This window comes from Amphiura filiformis, chromosome 3, assembly GCF_039555335.1.
Source record: "Amphiura filiformis chromosome 3, Afil_fr2py, whole genome shotgun sequence".
In the NCBI taxonomy this organism is placed as follows: Eukaryota; Metazoa; Echinodermata; class Ophiuroidea; order Amphilepidida; family Amphiuridae; genus Amphiura; species Amphiura filiformis.
In genome coordinates, this window is record NC_092630.1 from 38,114,663 (window position 1) to 38,139,041 (window position 24,379).

Here is a 24,379-nt window from a genome sequence, read left to right on the forward strand (position 1 = left end):
TTATCCTTTAGTTGATAAGAATTCTGCAATTTCATTGGTCAATCACCACTTGGATAAAAATCTGTATTACCTGCGCACTCCTAATTAATATACATGCATGTAATATTACCTGCATAGTCCTAACACACACGCGTCTGCGTAACATGACTCGCGCGATATTTTTAAGCCTCGCGCACATGCTTCACGCGTGGCATGGCTGCATTGTTCAAGCAAAGGTCATGAAAGGAACTGGTCTACTTTTCAGTAAGATTATCAAACTAAATTCTTGCAACAAAGTTTACGAACAAATCGGAAGATAATAAAATTCATGTTCACTAAAGGATAAAATCGTTACCCCCTGTTTGTTCCCACAAAATACGGGAAAATATCTACAGTCTGGTGCCGTATTCCATTCAGCCTTCGGCTTGATGGAATACGGCACTGACCGTAGATATTTTCCCGTATTTCATGAACAAACAGGGGGTAACTAATACTATCTTCTTTCAACCTTTGGAGATTGTTGATGTTAAATTCATTCAAAATGGTGACAAATTGAGAGGGGACCCATTTTGGGAATAACTCTGTTAGTTTATCTCTGACACCCAATACCTTAAATACCCAACATTTATTATGTCCATTAGCTCTAATATATATTCAAATAGTCCTCAATCCTAACCCTAAGACTAACCTTAGATATTTCTGACTGGGTTCCCTGAAATTGATCACAAAGAGCCACATTTTTGCTCAAAATCATCAGCAGTTAGATATTTAAGAAAACAGTTATATGTACAGGTACAAATATATACCAGAGGAATCATTTTCTTTTTTCTTACGATCGGTGAACATGACCCTTTCTGCAAAGTTGCTACCATTTTGAAGGAAAATTATCATATGTGACACGATCTGGTCCATGGGGGCCAAAGGCGGCAAATTTGAAATTCAGATTAAGGCAAAAATATGGAGTAAAAAAACAATAAAATACATAAGAAAATAGACATCACAAAACTTCATAACTTTAGAAACAAGTATGCTAAACCTTTGGTGTTTTCAGTATATGATAGCCTGCCTCCTTTGGCCCCCATGGACTAGATTGTGTCACATATTTAGTATGACTTATTATGATGTTTCATATTCCTATACCTACATGTACTTCTATAGTGTTGTTGAAATTAGCGCAATTATCAACTGCATTTTGAAATTAGCGCAATTATGAACTCAACGTTGCAATTATGATGAAAATAGTGCAATTATGATAATAACTTGTTCAAATTAGCGCAATTATCAACCCCATTTTGAAATTAGCGCAATTATGAAGTCAACATTGCAATTATGAAACTTTCACAAAATGCAAGTGATAATTGCGCTATTCCGCTATTTTCATCAAAATTGCGCAATTTTCAGATTTTCACTTTACCTCTTCATTGAAGTGATAATTGCGCTATTCGCTATTTTCAACAAATTACGCAATTTTGCGCTAAATTGCGCAATTTTCAGATGTTCACTCGCAATTTTGAACTAAACATTGCAATTATGAATCTTTCACAATGCTCAATGAAAATAGCGCAATTATGACAATAACTTGTTGAAATTAGCGCAATTATCAACTGCATTTTGAAATTAGCGCAATTATGAACTCAACGTTGCAATTATGATGAAAATAGTGCAATTATGATAATAACTTGTTCAAATTAGCGCAATTATCAACCCCATTTTGAAATTAGCGCAATTATGAAGTCAACATTGCAATTATGAAACTTTCACAAAATGCAAGTGATAATTGCGCTATTCCGCTATTTTCATCAAAATTGCGCAATTTTGCGCTAAATTGCGCAATTGTCAGATTTTCACTTTACCTCTTCATTGAAGTGATAATTGCGCTATTCCGCTATTTTCAACCAAATTACGCAATTTTGCGCTAAATTGCGCAATTTTCAGATGTTCACTTTACCTCTTCATTGATGTGATAATTGCGCTATTCCGCTATTTTCAAAAAATTATGCAATTTTAGCGCTAAATTGCGCAATTTTCACATTTCCAGATTTTCACTTTACCTCTTCATTCAAGTGATAATTGCGCTATTCCGCTATTTTCAAAAAATTGCGCAATTTTGCGCTAAATTGCGCAATTTTCAGATTTTCACTTTACCTCTTCATTGAAGTGATAATTGCGCTATTCCGCTATTTTCAAAAAAATTGCGCACTTTTGCGCTAAATTGCGCAATTTTCACATTTCCAGATTTTCACTTTACCTCTTCATTCAAGTGATAATTGCGCTATTCCGCTATTTTCAAAAAATTATTAGCAATTTTAAGCTAAATTAGCGCAATTTTCACATTTCCAGATTTTCACTTTACCTCTTCATTCAAGTGATAATTGCGCTATTCCGCTATTTTCAAAAAATTATGCAATTTTGCGCTAAATTGCGCAATTTTCAGATTTTCACTTTACCTCTTCATTGAAGTGATAATTGCGCTATTCCGCTATTTTCAAAAACATTATGCAATTTTAAGCTAAATTGCATAATTTTCAAATTTCAACATTTTCACTTTACCTCTTCATTCAAGTGATAATTGCGCTATTCCGCTATTTTCAAAAAAATTATGCAATTTTAAGCTAAATTGCGCAATTTTCAGATTTTCACTTTACCTCTTCATTGAAGTGATAATTGCGCTATTCCGCTATTTTCAACAAAATTGCGCAATTTTGCGCTAATTTGGGCAATTTTCAAATTTCCAGATTTTCACTTTACCTCTTCATTCAAGTGATAATTGCGCTATTCCGCTATTTTCAAAAAATTATGCAATTTTATGCTAAATTAGCGCAATTAAATTGCGCATAATTTTCAGATTTTCACTTTACCTCTTCATTGAAGTGATAATTGCGCTATTCCGCTTTTTTCAACAAAATTGCGCAATTTTGCGCTAAATTGCCATTTTCAAATTTCCAGATTTTCACTTTACCTCTTCATTCAAGTGATAATTGCGCTATTCCGCTATTTTCAAAAAATTAAATTTTAGCTAAATTGCGCAAATTTCAAATTTTCACTTTACCTCTTTATTGAAGTGATAATTGCGCTATTCCGCTATTTTCAAAAAAATTGCGCAATTTTGCGCTAAATGACACAATTTTCAGATTTTCACTTTACCTCCTCATTCAAGTGATAATTGCGCTGTTCCCCTATTTTCACAAAATGGCGCAATTTTGCCCTACATTTTGCAATTTCCAGATTCTAATTTCCTTAATAACATACACCCAGCAGCCCAAACGTTTGAAACATGCTCCAAGTGGGACCAGAACGGAAGGGCCCATAGAAACAAGAAATAAACTGTGAACTGCTAATTTTTTTCATAACATACACGCAGCAGCCCAAACGTTTCGAGAACATGCTCCAAGTGGGACCAGAACGGAAGAACCCAGCAGGGCAAGAAAGAAACTGTGAACTGCTAATTTTTTTAATAACATGCACGCAGCAGCCCAAACGTTTGAGAACATGCTCCAAGTGGGACCACAACGGAAGAGCCCCGCAGGGCAAGTAAGGAAGTGTGAACTGTTAGGTCTGATGTGTTAGGTCTTTCTTAAGAAATTGATGTTTATGCAGTTTAAGTGCGAACTGTTATTGAGAAATTTTGAGAATTTAACTTTACCTCTTCATTCTACTGTTCAACGTTTACGCATACACGCAGCAGCCCAAACGTTTCGAGAACATACTCCCAGTGGGACCAGAACGGAAGAGCCCCGCAGGGCAAGTAAGAAAGTGTGAATTTTTGAAACGCCATTTACCAATTTTAGCCCTCCCACCACGCCGACGGCCTCATCATTATTGCAGACCACGACGACGGCTTATCCGAAAAAAAAGACTACAACATAAACTATAAAACACGACAAAACACACATGTCATGTCCAGCATCGTCTGTTATTATTAAATAAACATACCGCCCCCACTCTACAAAATGGTGACAGTCCCGTTTAATCACATGATTCATCACATGATCGTAAACAAACAATCATGATAATCGGAACCTTTCACATGCAGCTCCACGATGAGTAAACAAACAAAAACATACAAGAATGTAACGGAAGCCTAATGTATTCAAAGCAGGTAACTTCGTTTGTTTTCATTGACATTGCAGTTAATAACACACATTCCTTACTGTTACCCTTACAAGTGTCTATCACGCGAATCAAAAGATAGCCTGTCTTATTATAATGCACTTTCAGTTTCCCACACGTTCGAATGGGAATTGCATTGCGAACTTTCCCAATGTTTGGTAACCGTATTTCCTGCAATAATGTGACAACTTAACGTGGAAAGTTCTATTCTATATTGTTTGGCAATATTGTATTTTGTCAATACAATAGTATGTTTAAACTTGTAACTTTGTGTTTTTGATCGGAAAGATCGGATATTTTTATTGCCGATTCAAATTCTGGACCATCGCAAGGGTGCAGAACTGTTACGCTAATGTTTACGCATTTCGATTCCGCTTCGTGTTAGGTCAGACAGATACGCATTTTCGACTTTTGAAAATAGCGGAATAGCGCTATTATCACTTGAGTGGTGCGGTAATGTGAAAAATTCAAAATTACGCAATTTTGTCTAAAGGCCATTTTGAAAATAGCGAAATAGCGCTATTATCACTTGAGTGGTGGGGTAAAGTGAAAATTGCATAATTGCGCAATTTTGTCTAAAGGCCATTTTGAAAATAGCGAAATAGCGCTATTATCACTTGAGTGGTGGGGTAAAGTGAAAATTGCAAAATTGCGCAATTTTGTCTAAAGGCCATTTTTGAAAATAGCGAAATAGCGCTATTATCACTTGAGTGGTGGGGTAAAGTGAAAATTGCAAAATTGCGCAATTTTGTCTAAAGGCCATTTTTGAAAATAGCGAAATAGCGCTATTATCACTTGAGTGGTGATGTAAAGTGAAAATTGCAAAATTGCAATGTTGTCTAAAGGCCATTTTTGAAAATAGCGAAATAGCGCTATTATCACTTTAGTGGTGGGGTAAAGTGAAAATTGCAAAATTGCTAATTTTGTCTAAAGGCCATTTTGAAAATAGCGAAATAGCTATTATCACTTGAGTGGTGGGGTAAAGTGAAAATTGCAAAATTGCGCAATTTTGTCTAAAGGCCATTTTGAAAATAGCGAAATAGCGCTATTATCACTTGAGTGGTGATGTAAAGTGAAAATTGCAAAATTAGCGCAATGTTGTCTAAAGGCCATTTTTGAAAATAGCGAAATAGCGCTATTATCACTTAGCGTGGTGGGGGTAAAGTGAAAATTGCATAATTAGCTAATTTTGTCTAAAGGCCATTTTTGAAAATAGCGAAATAGCGCTATTATCACTTGAGTGGTGGGGTAAAGTGAAAATTGCAAAATTGCGCAATTTTGTCTAAAGGCCATTTTGAAAATAGCGAAATAGCGCTATTATCACTTGAGTGGTGGGGTAAAGTGAAAATTGCAAAATTGCGCAATTTTGTCTAAAGGCCATTTTTGAAAATAGCGAAATAGCGCTATTATCACTTGAGTGGTGATGTAAAGTGAAAATTGCAAAATTAGCAATGTTGTCTAAAGGCCATTTTTGAAAATAGCGAAATAGCGCTATTATCACTTTAGTGGTGGGGTAAAGTGAAAATTGCAAAATTGGGCAATTTTGTCTAAAGGCCATTTTTGAAAATAGCGAAATAGCGCTATTATCACTTGAGTGGTGGGGTAAAGTGAAAATTGCAAAATTGCGCAATTTTGTCTAAAGGCCATTTTTGAAAATAGCGAAATAGCTATTATCACTTGAGTGGTGATGTAAAGTGAAAATTGCAAAATTAGCAATGTTGTCTAAAGGCCATTTTTGAAAATAGCGAAATAGCGCTATTATCACTTGAGTGGTGGGGTAAAGTGAAAATTGCAAAATTAACAAATTTTGTCTAAAGGCCATTTTGAAAATAGCGAAATAAGCTATTATCACTTGAGTGGTGGGGTAAAGTGAAAATTGCAAAATTAGCAATTTTGTTTAAAGGCCATTTTGAAAATAGCGAAATAGCGCTATTATCACTTGAGTGGTGATGTAAAGTGAAAATTGCAAAATTGCGCAATGTTGTCTAAAGGCCATTTTTGAAAATAGCGAAATAGCGCTATTATCACTTTAGTGGTGGGGTAAAGTGAAAATTGCATAATAGCGCAATTTTGTCTAAAGGCCATTTTTGAAAATAGCGAAATAGCGCTATTATCACTTGAGTGGTGGGGTAAAGTGAAAATTGCAAAATTGCGCAATTTTGTCTAAAGGCCATTTTGAAAATAGCGAAATAGCGCTATTATCACTTGAGTGGTGGGGTAAAGTGAAAATTGCATAATTGCGCAATTTTGTCTAAGAGCCATTTTCACCAAACTGATTTTCTTCTAAGTCTAAAAAATACACTGATAATAGCGAAATTAGCACTTTTTGATAATAGCAGTGCTATTATCGCAATTATGTGTAGAAACGAATGACAAAATAGCGCAATTGCGTCTAGTATAAAAAAGAGCGCTAATATCGCTATTATCAGTTATAGCGCCTTTCTCCTATAGTGTGACATCTTAATCTTATTACCATCATTAGATAACAACCCTTCCTTCCAAGTGTTGGATATTAGTACCATCTCTGCCCATGGTTTAGAACTTGAACTTAAGATAATGCTTGATTGAAGATGGACATGATTGTGAATTTACAATTCCCTGAATTAAATGGTTTTTTGCTAATTGTATTGAGATTTTGATATAAACTGGTGATATTCTGAAACCTTGTACATATTTCAACTAGTATCAAGTTTAATGGCATATTGGTAAAAACAATATTTATACACGGAAGTGGAAATATATTTTATATAAGCCATCTTTTGGTTTGATATACCACATTGCTTTGGTTTATAAAAGTTGGTAAAAAATAGCATTAACACATTGAACGGTATACATAGATCACAGAGCTTTGCATTATCATTTAACAATGTCAAGTACAAGTCCCAGCTGTCACTTATATTTTTCTTTTGTTTAAATAATATCAATTTGAAATAGTACTTTTGTGCTACTTGTATTCCCATGTATGTACAGATATTTTAACAGGTAATTTGCTTGTGAAGGAGTGAATTGATACAAATAGCCCAAATAAAATGGGAAGCTAAATCCCTTTTACAAAATCAGTTGGTATACACTTGACATTGTGCATGTTCTACATGAGGAATTGGGTTTTTTTAATTGGCATTTCAGTTTAGATGATATCCTTGACAAAGAAGATAAATCTGAAAAACTAATTAAATTGCATCAGTCTAGCAAAAATTATTAATTTACAAACACAATTCAGTGGGAAATGTATAAACATGATATAAATAAGTAAAAAATTAACTAGGGCTTTGCAATCAGGTACCTGTGCTTATATAAGTTTGCTTGTTTTTGCTTGTTTTTCCGTCTAAAAGCATATGTGACCTGCTACTACAAAATGAACGTAAAGTCGCAAGTTGGTAGTTTCGAGACATCCTGGCTTCTGGATTGGTGTTCTTTGTTTCACACGCACCTGTTCAAGCCAGTAATACTAATTGCTTGTACATACAGGTACACAGCAAACAGAAAAATACCAACTCAGCAGCCAGGATGTCTTGAATCTACAAACTTGCGACTTGACTCACATTTCATGGTAGCAGGTCACATATGAGTTTAGTAGCACAGTAATTTGGGTGGTGCAGTTTTGCCCCTGTCACCTCCTGGTTATACCATTTAAGCCACATATCTGTAATTAGTCAGTCAAGCACCTTACTGTTCTCCTTGCTTTTCTCTGCTAAATGCAAATATGCTTACTTCTCTTTACCATGCCACAGTGACACACTTCTTGTTCTTGTTCAAGTTCTCTCTCCTGGCACTACTTTGCAGCTACTCTTTTTACCCTCCTGATTAACACATCTGCATGTATTTCAGTTTCTACTAATCTTGCATCAATTTATAGTTGGGTCATGTTGTGATTTATTTTCACGCGACTGATCCAAGTGACATGGAGCTGTATAAATTTTAACAAACATGATTAATTAATAAATAGGTTTCCATAAGCTGTTATTAACAAATTGGTTTTTAAAAATGTGTTATTCTTAAAGCTGCTACTAACAAACAAGTTTCCATAAGTTCTTATATCCTTCATTCATAGATTCTTGTTCATTGATTGGTTAAAAGTGTGTCACGTGATCAAAAATAAACACACTATTCTGTGAGGAAGTGCAAAAAGTACTATTTACGTCCGTAAATAGTACCTTCAAGCCGTAAATAGTACTTCTGGATATTTACTATTTACGGATAGCAGCATACCCACGTCGCAGTCCATAAAGCATAACAATAACATTGAACGTCAACATTGACTATGAGAGTATTTTGTCACTGCCGAGAAACGACAACACAAAAATGGCGAAATATAAATCAAGCTGGAGTGGGCTGCTACTGCTGATGAAGATCACGATTTCAGCTGTTTAATTTGAATTGTTACCCGTTCTAGCGCAGGAATGTGTTTTAGACCAACACAGATTCAGAGCAATTACTGACATGGTAAGCTTAAAAACAAACACTGACAGTGCGAGACTAGTCTTGGACCGCCGGCCGCCTAGCCGGCCTAGTGCTGTGCTTACGTAGGCCTATCCCGATGCATGATGGCCTTCAAGTTTAGGCCTACATATAAATCTTTTTACATGTACATCTTTTCACTAATCTTTGTACAAATAATCTATGAATGACATGAATGAAGGCAAAGTGGAATGAAGATACAACTTGAACAAATATACACTGACAATGAGTAAGCTTAAAAAACCATGAGCACATTTACATGCATGACATTACAGTGGGAGTCCTTGGACCGCCTAAACCGACCTACCGTGTATAGGTCCTACCTAGGCCTTTCTCGCAACATGGTGGAGTTTTCATGTAATCTTTTAACCAATCAATGAACAAAAAATCTATGAATGAAGGATATAAAACAAATATATACTGCAAATAGATGCATTTGTAGGATTGTAGATAAATAATTCAAACTTTTTAGCTTGACAAATCCATTAAATGATTACTCACGACTTTAGCTTTCGCCATCAGGGCTGATGGCTTGATCACAAGTGAATAGGTCCACTGCTTTTCCCTTGAAACGGCTTGTTGACATTTCCGGAAGTGAAGATGTTTTTGTTTTGAGCAGTGGATCGTACACGTGATCGAGAGATACGAGACCTTCGTCGCGGTTGATAGCTTTGGCCCCTTTTTGCGAATGTAGATTGCTTCCCTAATTGGGCTATTCCAGAAATTAACGGCACCTACCCTAAAGAAGACATGGGATTCCCAATAAGTTTGCGTTTTCCCATGTCTTCTTTAGGGTAAAAGTCAAATCCTCAGCAATTGCGAGCATCAACATGCGAGGGGGGTATACACCCCAAACCCACACACACATTTGAACATGAGAGTCCGTGATCATTATTTTTAGAATCCAATTAAATATTCATAGCTGATTGATCATTGATTATCGGTTATCGACTATCGATTAACACCATCTCAAACGCTGCTTACCAGCGTGCTAAGGTAAGACTGTGATGAAATCCGTAGGCATGATACTCTATGCACTACTGCTGGCTATGATCTGACCTCATTGTTTACGAGGTCAGATCTTAAAAAAGATTAAGATTTTCCCATGTCTTCTTTAGGGGGTGGGCCAAAAATATCTGGATGCGCCCATTCTCCTGCTGAAGGCGTTTGAGTCCTTGTCGAGTATAGACGCCCCCTCCCATTCTATGATATGATTTTCTTGCGCTATGTGGTCTGTAATGGCTGATTTGTGCTGTTCTGTGGTGGATTCTTTTCTATTTGCTCTCGTGAACTTTCTTTCTGCAACAGATTCAGAGTCCTTTTTGTGTTCTTTTAACCTTGTACCAAATTGTCGCCCAGTCTCCCCTACATAAGACTTGTCGCACCCTTTGCACGAATGTTGTATACCACATCACTAGTCTGCTCAATGTCCTTTTTGTCCTTTGGATGGACCAGCAGACTTTTCAGAGTGTTGGTGGGTCTCATGGCTGTGGAAATATTATGTTTCCTGAAGATTCTTTGTAGTTTCTCCGCCAAGCCTTCTACGTAGGGTATGACTACCATGCCTTTAGATGGTGTGGCATCCTTCTTTTTCTGTTTAACTTTCGGCTGTTTGTCATTCATTTGCTGCTTCACTCTGTCCAGCGACCATTTGGGGTAACCACATCTACATTCGCAAAAAGGGGGCCAAAGCTATCAACCGCGACGAAGGTCTCGTATCTCTCGATCACGTGTACGATCCACTGCTCAAACCAAAAACATCTTCACTTCCGGGACATGTCAACAAGCCGTTTCGCGGGCAAAGCAGTGGACCTATTCACTTGTGATCAAGCCATCAGCCCTGATGGCGAAAGCTAAAGTCGTGAGTAATCATTTAATGGATTTGTCAAGCTAAAAAGTTTGAATTAAATATATACTGCCTTTATTCGAGTACTGGTTAAAACTATGGTCCCTCGCTGAGATCAATAGTACTATTTTCCTTCGGGGCTGCGCCCCTCAGGAAAATAGTACTATTGATCTCACCTCGGGCCCATAGTTTTAACCAGAACCTCTCATGGCAGTATATATTTGTATATTATTAACAAATGGGTTTCCATAAGCGGCTACTAACAAACTTGTTTCCATAAGCTGTTACTAACAGAGCTTAACAAACTTGTATCAAAAGCTTGTTTCCATAAATTCTTATTAACAAATGGGTTTCCATAAGCGGCTACTAACAAACTTGTTTCCATATGTTGGAATGTTGCTACTAACAAAGCTTAACAAACTTGTACCAAAAGCTGATATTAGCAAAAAAAGTTCCCATAAGGCGAAAAGGAGGTTTGTCTCTCAAACAGTTTACAAAAAAGCTATGTGCTTGGCTTTTGCTTTTTTTGCCTTTTTGTTAAAAAATAGCTATGCCCCATGCAATTTTTTGCAAGTGTCAAGAAAATAATAACACATGTTTGTAGATGGAAAAAAAAAAGCGAAAAATTATTTTCTCCATTCAAAATTCATACTTCACAGGTTAGGCCTACAGGTATTAAAAATCAAATGCACAGTGTACGTTTCAAAATAATCTTTTTAATACTCTTGTCTTCTTCACTGATATCATGTAGGAGGCACAAGAAAAAAGTATCATTGGATGATATTATAAATTTACAAGAGAACTCACGTACCGATAATGTCATAAACCTGATTGTATAAAAGTCATTGTCATTTTACCTCCAATATTGTAGTTCCTTTAGTGTAACAATGTTGGAGCATTAATGCAGCACCCACATCTTTATTCCTTAACCCTAACGCCCCAAGGGCTTTATGGCACCTGGAACAGAAAGAATTCAGGAATAAAGAGAGAAAACAAACAAATATGTTGTTTGCTCCCGTCGGCACCCCTCACATGCTGAGTACTAGGTCAGCGACTGGTAGCCATCGGTTTTTCACTGGCCTGGCCAACAAAAGTGTACATTTATATCACTTTGGGTGATTGCGTCATCACATCACGTGGGATGTATGCACATGCAGTGCAGATATTAATACAATACCTTCTGAGCGATGATTATTGCACGAATAATCATATTCACACAGGGGAACCAAATCAAAATATAATAGAAAACTTTTTATAGCAAACAGAATTCATGTACGCAACACACACCATTTTGGAACATGGTGTATCAATTTTCCGGTGATGGGCTATTAATATTATAGAGCCACCAAGTGTTAAAAAACCTTTAAAAAGGCAAAGCGCATAGGGCTACACATTATGATAGTTTCACATAATGTGTGTGGGTGAGCGACAAACCTCTTTTTTTTTTTCCAAAGCTGTAATATACCAGTATACATTATATGGAAATATTGAGAATGAAAATGTTTTAAATTATTCAATACATTTTAGGTGAATTCTTCTGTCAATTTTCAAGAACGTGAAATTGCTGGATACTCTCCTGTGTATGGTCTCAAGGTTGTTACTCAGCCGGTAAGAACCCTAAATGATCCTGTGCATGATTGTGTATATTTATTCTATGCTGAAATCAGGAATTCGGTTTCCTTGTATTTTGTGCCCCGCATGCAATTGTATCCCTGGGATTGTATCTATCTATTTTTGGAATTTAAAACAAAACTATAATATTTTCGTCAAATTAAATACATTTGGCACTTTAAAATTATAGTGTTTTGTAGTTTGCCTATCCGGATTTTTAAAGTTTGCTTTATTTTCTCAATTGTAATAATTAAATGTACTGTATTTACTTGTATCAGCGTCATGGCAATGATTGGAATATGAACCTCCAAAACAAATTCTCAAATGACTCTTAAATTTCAGCCGAAATGGTAGATAGGAGGTCTACTGAACCCATAACTTTTTGTAATCAGCAGAATCCCTGGTTTTACCTTGCTTGCATGCATGCATGCAGCACCCAATTTAGGAATGTGAATTAATTAAGGTGGGTGGATCAATTCTAACTGTGTTTTCTACCTCACACACTGGCAGACCCATCACCCAAACAATCTTATTCCAAGTTCTAACATAATTGTACCACAGTGGGCCATAAGAACAATACATGGGGATGAGGCTGTCAGTCGGGTTGCACACATTTAGGTGAATGTTCATGTTATAATTCTCCCTCTGAAGATGAACCAAGTCTGATTGTGCAGTAATTATTAGTGGAAATTTTCAGTTGGTGCAAATAGATCTCTGTATCAAAATATGTCACAAAAATCTAACCATCAGCATTATTTTGGACTCATTAATGATCTACTCAAAAACCTCATCTTTCATTTGGCTATTATTAGTGCATCATATTACTGGCATAGTTCTTGAACACAAGTGACAACTTTGCCCAAAACATAATAATATCCATATCTTTTTATTTAGCTAGAAAGTGAGCTGTTGTAAACTGCATATCAACAACAAAAACTTATTATTTATTAGTCTATATAGCACAGTTATTATTTATTAGCTTATATGTACAGAGAAACAAAGCATACTGCTAGCTTGCAAAGCAGCAAATATTTACTTCATATTGGAGGGCTTTGGGTGTGATACAAGAATATATAAGCCATGAAAACACTGATCAAACCGAAGACAAGTTCATATTTTCATGACGAGTGCAGTATCTTCTTGTATCACACAAAAATGACATCAATATTATTACTGTTATTAAAAAATATGAAGTTTTTTTCATTGTATTTGGATTGCCAAAAAGTGCTATTTGAAAGTTAACTTTTTATTCTATTTTGCCAGATAATTGATGCTTATTTGCATATTTTGCCTGAAATGCCATTAATCCACTGTGCAGCTTACATGTATTAACCACTGAACTTCTAACTTGGTGGGATGATAGAGTATGATCACGTTTTATGCTGTATAGTATGTGTTATGTAATTTGCGTATTTATGAATATTAATAACCTTATTTGCATATTCCTTGTATTTTAATATGCACCTTTATTATTTACAAATCTTTGTGGGGACATCCTTTAGTATAAACTGCATAATTCAAGTTAATTTTAATTATTATCATCACACATTTCAGCGGTACAATATAATGATCCGTGCGACTCAACACATTACGCTATGTTAGCCTTTTAGCATAGGGTCGTACTATGTCATTCAAATCAAAGCAAAAAGTTTGCAGTACCATAAAATCTTGCTCCAAACTGCAAAATGAAGATCCATCGTGGTTGAGATACTTAATTTTAACATGGATGTTCGAAGAACCTTTAGTAATGTGATTGTGACTGTTACCTGTGTCTTGTTAGTAGAAAGTACTTCTAAATATTCAAAAGTAGAGTTATTTTAGAGTTATTTGCTGTGCATCCAGTGCCAGAAGATAATCCAGCATAAAGTGCACCGAGTCACTTATATTCACACATTCTCCCATGTACTTGTGTGTTGTATGCTACTCTTTCCTTAGAAGATGCATTCATACATGTCTTCCGTGATATACCTGTTAGTACTAGCGAGGAAGTCAATGAAAATCTTGAACCAAAGGAGACTTGAACAATGCATTGATTGGTCACCCCAGGTTAAATAATGAATAAATAATTATATAAATAAATAAAAAAAATAAGTAAAAACCCACCAGGCAAATTTTTGAAAATCTATTTTTCCCACACCGAAAATGAACACAATAATGTCCGATTTGAATGCTTTCTGCTCATGAATGGTTTATATTATATAATGAAGTCATTATAATTATGGTAGTTACTAATCAATTTGAATTTGTGAATTAGGGAAGATCACCCTGTGCTTCACAATATATCTGTGTGTGCTGCCATCTATAGTTGAGAGAGGTCATCAACATTTTTAATGCATTACTCGTTATGCATGGTACATTACATAATTACATGTACTCTTAATGAGATTTACTGGTTTTTAATTTGTACTCATGCAGGAAGAAGTTGTATTTAAATTTAACAGGTCAGTGTTGGTTTCATTGTGAAGTCTATATATTGATCTATTGTAATTAATGGACAAATTTGGAACAGAATTGCCCTATAATTAAAGCAAATACTTGAAATGTTAAATTTGATATTTGTTTAAACAAAAGTAGTGTACTGGTATAACCAGGGTCCAGGGATATGAAACAAATCCCGGATGTAACAAAATGTAATACATGTTATTTTAGGAAGAAATGTGGTATTCAAATTGTAGTGGGTCTGTGTCAGGGTCTTAGCTAGCCACCCCTCTGGCCATCATTTTAGATGGCCAGTTTGCTCCTGGGACGGGCAAAATTAATGTCTTTGACAGATGCTATATTATAAATTGTATGTGTTGAGAAGCTAATTGACCTTTTTAGTAGACCCAATTTGTAGAACAAGGCCATATCAGCACATATTTGAACTCTTTGAACCCGGCTATGACCCCCCCATGGGCTATAGATGTCTGGTAAATGTTTTAAAGGTGAAATTAGGACAGGCAATTTTATTCAAATGACGGGCAACCCTCAATTTCTAGCTAAGACCCTGGTCTGTGTTGGTTTATTTTGGTGCCAATTTTGTTTTGTTAGCGTGGTTAGTATGTTTTGTTTTTAATTTTTTGTTTTTAATTTTATTTTTTGATCAATTTATTAGTATTATTATTAATATATTATTATAATAATTGTTTTATAACATCTAATAGGTCAGAAGTTTGTAATTTTTAATAATGAATGTTTGTTTTATGAATGGTTTGAAGAAACAATTTGGAACAAAATTGCTTTATAATTAAAACAAATAGGTAAAAAGGATGAGTTGAACCTGTATTATTTTCCAGGACATTAATTGTATAGCAAATGTATTAGAATTTAGTACTATTAATATTATTATTTATAATATTTTTGAGGGATTACTGTTGAATAATTGTATTGTGAAATCTAAAAGGTCAACAGTTTGGCATTTTTAATAACATAACAAAGATTAGCATAACTCACGCAATATCAAGCAATTTGAGTGCAAACATGCGTGTCACTTTTCCATTCATAAATCATATCACGTTTCTCACATATTGATATTGCAAAGGATGTATTTGATTAAGCCCATCGGTTATTAGACATGAAATCAAATGGTGAAACAACACCTGTAATTGTCATTAGTCTAATGCTGGCTGGCGCAAGAGACCAGCAAGCTAGGGAGATGTTTACTCTATCTTGTGGCATGGTCTTCTTTTTGGTGCACAGTCTCTAAAATTATTTATGCCACTTTCCAAATTTATATGGAATTCCTGATTTTTATAAATTCCAACAAAAATTTAGATTTTTTCTTTTTCGTGATTTTTTTTTGCAGATTTGGAGAAACCCTGAACCTACAGCCATAGGCTTTCAAACATATGTTACAGCAAAGTACCGCAATAATTCTTGCCAAATTAATGCAACCATTTGAAGGCCTATGATGCAACCTATGAGTTTTGATTTTTTTTTCATATTAAGAATTGAATGTTTGTGCATGTACCAAGCATGTTCTTTTAGTGAAAGTGCGGCAATTTAATAAGAAATTGATAGAGGTATTTGTATAATGATTTCATGCAAGACATGGTTCACAGTGGACAACGGTAAAAGTGCATTGGTTCCTATCTCATTAGTTATTTTTGTCTCAGCTCTAGGTCAGCATTTAAGGTGCCAAATTTTTTGAGGGCCTTCTCAAGGATGACAACACGTGATGGTATATGAGTGCTCCCCCTCACCCCACCCTCCCCCCACGTTGTACCCAATGCATTCAAATATAATTCAGGGGCGGATTTAGAGGGGGCGCACCCGGCACGCGCCCCCTCTCGGCAGCAGAGTTGCCTCGGCGCCCCCTCTATTGAAAATTCCTGGATCCGCCCCTGTCATTCAAAGAATATCAGTTCGAGGGCACTCATAATTCACGGACGTCTATATCAAATACTTTTGAAACGTCATGTCACATAACAGTATCATATTTCAGAGACGTCTCATAAATCATATACTCCCTAGTTTCAAAACCCAGTCGCAAACGATATTAGTAATTTTGGTGAATGTGTCGGCGCAGTGGGAATAATTTTGTGAGCAGGCCTTATCAGGGTTGTAGCTTGTCCAAGTTGAGTGCCTGCTAATGTTAGAGGCACTTGCCTCATCATTTTTTCAGAAATAAATAAAGAAGTACAAAGGAAAAGAATGCAAGGTAAAGAAAGGAAGATAGAGAAATAAAATAAGATGAAATTCCTTGCTGCCTCATAATTTTTCAAATCCTGTATATGGCCTTGGGGCAGGTAAGCATTAAGTGTTAGGATTAGAGTTAATTTAGGGACAGGACTTGACTTGTGGATGAAAAAAGGCTATTTAGGAAATGGCATATGACAAGAGATCTAACCACAGTCATTTGACCTTGATATTCTATCCAGTCATTGAACTTACAAGATGAGTCTGTGTTAATGTCCACAGAGAAGTGAGAAATGCTGCTATGACGAAAAAAAAAAATGAAAAATTTAATCATGTTTTATTGACCCAAGTATTGATTGAAATGAACAGCGGAAAAACCGTTCATTGCATTTACCTGTTGTTTGCGTAACCTTCACTTGCGTAGCCTTCACATTGCTACTTTATTATTGCCTTTTTCTTGGTATTGTATGTTATGAACCTGTAGTTGAGATAGTCAAAATTGGTTGTTATTATCATAATTGGAAATCAATTCTGGCCTTCCTTTAAACAACAGGTACTTTTCTTGTGTAGTAAAGAAGATCGATATGGAAATGGGCATTCCAAACTGTGTGAAGAGCTTTTTATATGTGCAATTATTCAATAATGTACTTGTTGGACATGAATGTATAGAAGTGGGGGATTGGTGGATATTTTTAGCTCTTAATACAAAATACTGGAATCATAATTTGACATAATTACTGATGAACTTGAATGTGGTTTGTGGGTACATAAACTGGTCAGACATTCAAGGGAGAAGGCATACCTAAACTGGGATCCTCTGAGAAATGTAATCATTATTTTTCAGGAAGATCATAAATGTGATGTGTCATGTCAAAAACAGGCACTTTTGGGCAGGTTATCAATTTTGGACATTTCTAAGTGAAGATATTAAGTTCGTAAGTTATGGTTCCATAAACTTGGAAATTGAAATATCGCCCTTTAAAAATATTATTGACAATGTTGAGAGTAGGAATTACCTTGAAAATACAAGATGCCAGTTACATTCCGGTCTGAAACTATCAGATAATATTTTAAACATTAATAACATCACAAATTCGCAACAAATCCAAATTGTGAAAAAATCACCCCCGGGCAGATTTTTGGCTATTTCTCCATTTACGATCCTCCCCAAAGGTGTCTACTTTTAATATACCACGTACACATATTATTATAAAGACCTCAAAGAAAGTTTCAATAATGAAGGAATATTATGTTGCAAGAATACCATGCCTGTCTGCCATGGTTTCCAACTGAGTGCAGTGATATGCTCCAGATTACCTGTAAAATGGTGTAACTTTTACATTTTTCTTTTGAGTGTAGACAATTATTTGACAATTAGATGATCTTCGGTGACGTAAATTTCTTTTTGACATTGGAGGGATGGGTTTGGAAAAAATTCTTGTAATATAGTGAATCCAGCACCATTAGGTGACGGATTAAGTTCATGGAAAAAATGTAGCCATATTGAAGCTAAAATGTGAAATAGCCACATACTTCAACATTGGGGGAGGGGTGATTGTATGGACCATCCCCCTCACGCTTATCAAAATATTGGGGGGATTCATCCACTCCCAATCTACAACTACGATGATCTTACACCTGAGACCCCTCCTTTTTTGCGTATCAATGTGCTTTTGTTATCATTTTAGGGTTTGAAATGCAAAAATTAAGAGTTCATATTTTGCTATACACAGCAAATCAATGAAAACATGCACATTCAAGCAAAGACGATTTGCTTATTACTATTTGATAATCAAATGATCAATAGCTGAGAGGCTATCTAAATATGATAGGCAATCGTGAGAGTTTCACAGAAGTAGGGTGGTTTCTGATGCATCATTGCCTAAATAAATTTACAGTGTGCAACTTTAAGAATCTCAATCAGAAAACTGCAAAATGTCAATTGGGAATAACATGAAGCTGGAGTATAGCTGCCAGGTATAAATCAATCTCAAAATGGAATTGGGTTAATGAGAATTGAAAAGATGAACAATTTTTTAATGCAAAGATTGTTAGAATATGATTTTGGTCAGTTGGTACTCTTATTGTTAGAATATGATTTTGGTCAGTTGGTACTCTTAAGGGCTTGTATAGCGACATTTTCACATATTTTTTGTGGTACCTGAGAGCACATCAGACACACCAACTTGGATTTTGAAATACAAGAAATAACCTTCTGATATCAAATCATTTTGCTTTTTTGAAATTCTTGATTATAATACAAATTTGATGGCAAATCATAAAAATTTTACATTTTTGACATTTAACAGTCCTTGTAGTTAATTGTATAAATCCAATGATATGTACTTACAGTGTATGTGGCTGGGATGAAAAGCTGACCATCAATTGAAAATTATGACCTTTTGTATGGAAGATATACATTTTTTTCCCAAAAGACCTAAATTTTTTGCAATTTGATGTTTCTGATGAGCTCTCAGGTCTCATACAAAATCTGTGCAAAGGTGGGTGACCAACCCCCTAGCAGTTTGTAACATTTATTTTCCTTGGTAGGGTACACATTTTGTATCATTTTAGATACATCCAAAGTTCCCCTTGCTGGTCAGTTGGTACATTTTAATTTTTGTTGTTTACATTTTAGATACATCCAAAGTTCCCCTTGCTGGTCAGTTGGTACTTTTTAATTTGTTGTTGTTTACAAATTAATGATGATGATGAGTATGGTGATAATGACAAAGATGATGATGTACTATACCCTGATCACCAGCATCCACACACATATGAGGGTGTATCGTGCAATTTTAGTATAATCAAAGCAAGAATTTGCACAAGAGAATTACCAAATTGCCATTCATAATGAAAATGCTTAATTATTCCCAAATTTGTGTCATTTTTGAGAGGGAAAATACTATTTTTTTACACCAAAATTCTGTTGAAAGTGAACACTGCTGATCACTACTCTTTCAGTGATGGCCAGTTTCCAGGAAATTACCCAAATTCAGGCTATTGCTGGGATAATCCTGTACAAAAGTAAGAGAAGTGCACATTTCCAGGAAATTTTGCTGATTATTATCTTGTATTAAAGTAAAGGAAATGTATATTTCCAGGAAATTTAGCTCATATTATCCTGTATTGAAATAAGGCAAAGGTATATTTCAGGAAATTTTGCAGCCATTTCAAAATGTTTGACAACACTTATCTCTGTACAAGTGTATTAGACTTGAAGCAGCTATGTGATGTGTTATTTCCCAATTGATGAATTGTCACTTGATGTTCCCCATAGTATACCCTCTCATCCATCTATCTGATTACATGACCTATCTACCGTCATACTTCAATCAATACATAAAACACCCCTTTATCATACTCATGCAAAATGAGTGATAAATTTCATGAGATTTTCAATTCAGCTATTTCGTCATGGTTTTAATTAATTAGAAGATGATGTTTGAAACAGTATGGGTTTTTTTTCATCAGTAATATTTCAATTATCTGTGCCCACAGGCTCCTTTTAGTGAAATGAAACTGATATGATGTATAATATAAGTGTTTTACTTTATAGCATTTTATAGCGAATTTATCGGTACTTTTTTCATTATCTTTAATGTGTGTAATATATTCCTTTATAGATTTATTAATATCATGAATTCATTTCAATGTAAAAATTTAATTGGTAGATGTCATTGAAGTTTTTCAATATGCATATACAATATATAATCATTCAGCTGAATTGCTAGAAAAAAAATGGACTGCATTATATGTGAAAAACATTGGCATAAAATTTGTCAAAGTGTTTTCTCATACACGGCATAACTGACATCGGAAAGAGAAGAAGCAAGTAACAAAGCTGGTTAGTTAAACACTTGATATGCTTTAGCACACACAGTTGTATTTCAAGTTGATGTAGATACCATGGCATGCAGCTTATGGGCTGATAGATTCATTTTCCGAAAGCAGTACAGATGATGCTAATGTGATCGGTTACCTGGTTTTTGTCTTACCTCCATATTATTAGTTTACTTGTGTACACAGTTTTCTTGCTGCACATTTTTTTCCTGTTGTTGATATAGCAGTGCTAAAGTGTTGTATGGTACATTTCATGGGAGTTTCGTATTTCACTCTAGGGGAAAACTAGGGCTGGGTCGGTGGTTGTGTAAAAGTGCTAAGGGAATAATGATTTCTTTTCATCAAACGTATGTGTTTTAATAATGATTTGGATGAAGCGAGAGGTTTACTTTTGTTTTAAAATAGGTAAATTAGCTATATATATGATCCTGCTAATGTAATGAGATGTTGTAAACATGATTCTAGATTAATTCATACGGTATGTTCAAATGAATAATTGGCCTGTTTCTTCAATATGCTGTGCCAATTGGGCTATTCCAGTTGAAATCCATACACCCCCTATGGAAGACATAACTGTAATCTCCCACATAGGGGGTGTATGGATTTCAACTGGAAAAGCCCAATGTAGTTTGTGAAGAAAATTGAGTGTGCTGTGATATTGTATAAAGGGGAATGGGTCTAGTGTAAACCCAAGAATTCTCCAGTGTTGCGGAAATTCATGAAAATCATGGAATTTGGAGGTAAAGCGAAAAGGATTTCTGAGAAAAAAGGAAAAAATAAGCAAAATGACCCAGAAAAATAAAAATAAATACAATTGAAAACAAATAAATAAAATACTAAATGAAATGGGTCTTCAAAATTCATCAAAATAAAGTAAAATCCGTCATAGATTTACCGTACACACAGCTCGAGTATCCCACAATCCTTTACGAAGGTAAGATTCTTGTGAAATTTTATTATGTCAGAAATGTGCTAAAATTTACAAAGCGGAGAAAAGCGGAATTTAGCATTTGTAAAGCAGAAAATTCTTGGCTTTAGTCTAGTGTCGCTAACATTAATTTTGAGGTTTTCGCAAAAAAAGTGATCCCTTTCAGCACCTGATAAATTGGCCATGAATAGCTTGGTAACCAGTTTAATAATTGTCATGGGGCTTGCATTAAAACGAAGCATGAAGGGCTAGTAACCGATGTCAAAATCTATATTACCCACAGTACACTTGCTGGATGATGTGGGGTAAATTGAACTTATATGATCCTATAGAGGGCATGTTGGACTAGCAGTACCGCCTCAGGCTCATAAATCGAAGGTTACCGGTTCAAGCCCTGGTGGTGCTATCATGTTGTGCTCTTAGACAAGGCTCTTAATCTCTATTAGTATTGGTACTGATATAATGTAGGACATGGAAAATAAACTCCATGTGCAGGAGGAGTGACAAACCCTCGCATAAAGTTAATTCAGGGTACTAGTCTGGCCTAAATGCTATAAGAAAAAACAGATGGGTATTTCAGCTTGTGAGCATTGCTGTGGCATGGCTTTACCTACCTATGATCACTGAATGAATGCTGTGTTTCACAACTGTAGTTGATGATTTCAACAATATTAACATACTAACTCTGGGAAATCAAACTCTGGGACCAAGGAGTTCATCACTAGATTGAGTGTCGCTAGAACTAGAGCACACAGAAATTGAAAGAAAACATTCTGTTCACTTTCCTTCCATATAGTTGTTAAGCATACAAAAGTAGCAAAACGGTTCATTAAACTAGTAAAGTATTTCATCCATATTGATTGATATGAGGAACATTCTTTCAACACCTATTCCCAAAATTTGCATGTTAAATATACTCTCGGTGTCTGATTGAAGGTATGTTTCACAAGCAATCTTAAGGTCCAAAGTATTTCAAACGGCACTTACCCGATTCTCTACTCTATTTGAAACATATGTTCCGTCTGTGGAATACATTAGCTAAATCTTCCACAAGGGTAGTGTGATTTCAAATGGAACTGCTAATGTGTCCACTAACAAAAGTAATATATTAAGCAACTCATTGGGGTGAACCAAATTGCTACCACATGTTCTTTGCTGGACATTTATAAATAATGGCAATAATTTTACCAAACTCTCTTTCTTGATGAAGTTCATCAGGACTGTAGTATAACATTAATGAAATTTTTTTTTTGAACAAGTCTTCAAAGAAAAGGTATACTGATTAATAGGATTTTATATGACTGGATCTCTGTCTCATGAAACATGCTTCCATTGGTGTTGAACATTCAGGGAGGTGTTCAACTTGGAATGCATTTGAATTGTGGTCAGTGGTGGCTTTCAACATATTGATACTTTGTTTACACACATTTTCTATATTTCTTATACTGACTACAGCTGGATGAGCACAACCAAGTGAACTTTGATGGTGACGAAAAAGCAAATTGGAGGACTGAAACGGATATGTCAAAAGAAGCTGGCAGACTCCGGGAATTGTTTGATGACGTTTATACCAAACCAGTGTAAACAGGATACTAGAGAAGTATTGAAACTATAGAAGCATTGTATTTAATAAGCTTCATATATATAATCTAGATTTGAATTGATAATATGTGTATGTGTGTGTATGGGTAAGGAATGGCTTAATACAGCTTAAAGACCAAACCTTAAATCTTCGTCCCACAGCTTTCTATATTAAATGCATCCAATGTGACCAATCTGGCCTAATGAAGCTAAACTTTGCTAATCTTTGAATACAGAATATGCTCCATGTTTACCAAGATAGGTATGAAAGTAGAACCTGGTCTTGAGATGACCATGCAAGGTGTCAATTGGAGTGGAGCATTTCACTTCATACTTAGATATAAGAATTGGTTAGCACTATATGTACATCAGTGAAGAATTTTGTATTCAACGTGAAAGTTTCAAACTGAATTGTTCTCCAGTCACTAACAACAAGCAATTACTTTATAACCAATGTATGACCAGCTCCTACAAAACCTAGAGCTAATTTTGAGATCAAGGCCTTCAGAAGATCCAAATCAAGTAGCATAATTTTTAAAATTTTGAAGCTTTTTTGCTATTTACAGCTGTATCAGAAATACAATTTTCTTATGTTCCTGGTTTCCCGGTTCCTAGTTGTTTTGGTTTTTTTTTGGGGGGGGGGGATTACGGCTCAATTTGGCTATTCCATTTGAAACCTTATCTCTCACACATGGCATGTAGATTTCAAATGGAGTCACCCATTTAGGTAACCCCATTTGAAATTCACACTCCCTGTGTGGAAGATTAAGGTCAAGTCGTCCATGGAGAGTGTATGGATTTCAACTGGAATAGTACATTGCTCTTTTCAAAGCACAAAAATATGATCATTGGTAAGAAAAATCTAAAGCTTGTAGTTAGTGACAAGTTCAAATTCGGCTGAAGAAGTTTGCCCTATTAGACCAGATTGGATCACTAGTATGATGTATTGAATTAAGTGATTAAAAACAGAAGATGAGTGAGTTACCTTGGCAGTATTCCTATAAGTTTTATACAAGATATAATTTGATCCCTTAGGTCACACTCTGTATTTGGTTCCTTCTATAGTACTGGTCAGCTGAAAGAAGTTGCTTTTTGATTTTTGTCTGTATGCAAAAAAAGATGTTGTTGAATGTTTTGTATTCACTTTTTTGTATTCAATTTTTGTTTGAGGGGGATTAAAAATCAAAGTGACAAGAATAATTAGTATTATATTTTGTGGGGGAGAAGTGACGTCATTTGTGCAATACAAGTTTTTAAATTCATTGGCTTTTTAATACCATATTTCAATCTATTTAGTGCCTGGGTACTTAAGTCAGTCACTTTGGTGGGCACTTATTTAAATAAGTTAAAATTGGGAATTTACACATGCAATCATTAAAACTATCCAATGTCAGAATCATCATAAT

General features: G+C 35.2%; 1 protein-coding gene across 4 annotated transcripts in view; it reads left to right on the forward strand.

Moving 5' to 3' along the window:
- The window catches only part of LOC140148464 (bis(5'-adenosyl)-triphosphatase-like), a 37,231-nt gene extending 13,626 nt beyond the window's left edge, over positions 1-23,605 (forward strand). For 2 of the 4 annotated variants that reach the window (XM_072170426.1, XM_072170427.1), the window contains 2 exons: positions 11,921-12,001; positions 22,848-23,605. In XM_072170426.1, the coding sequence (XP_072026527.1) occupies positions 11,921-12,001; positions 22,848-22,976 (210 nt within the window). In that variant the 3' untranslated portion in view covers positions 22,977-23,605. The remainder of the gene's footprint in view (positions 1-11,920; positions 12,002-22,847) is intronic. The other 2 variants (XM_072170428.1, XM_072170429.1) reach the window with 1 other exon arrangement.
- Positions 23,606-24,379: the final 774 nt, after the last annotated feature.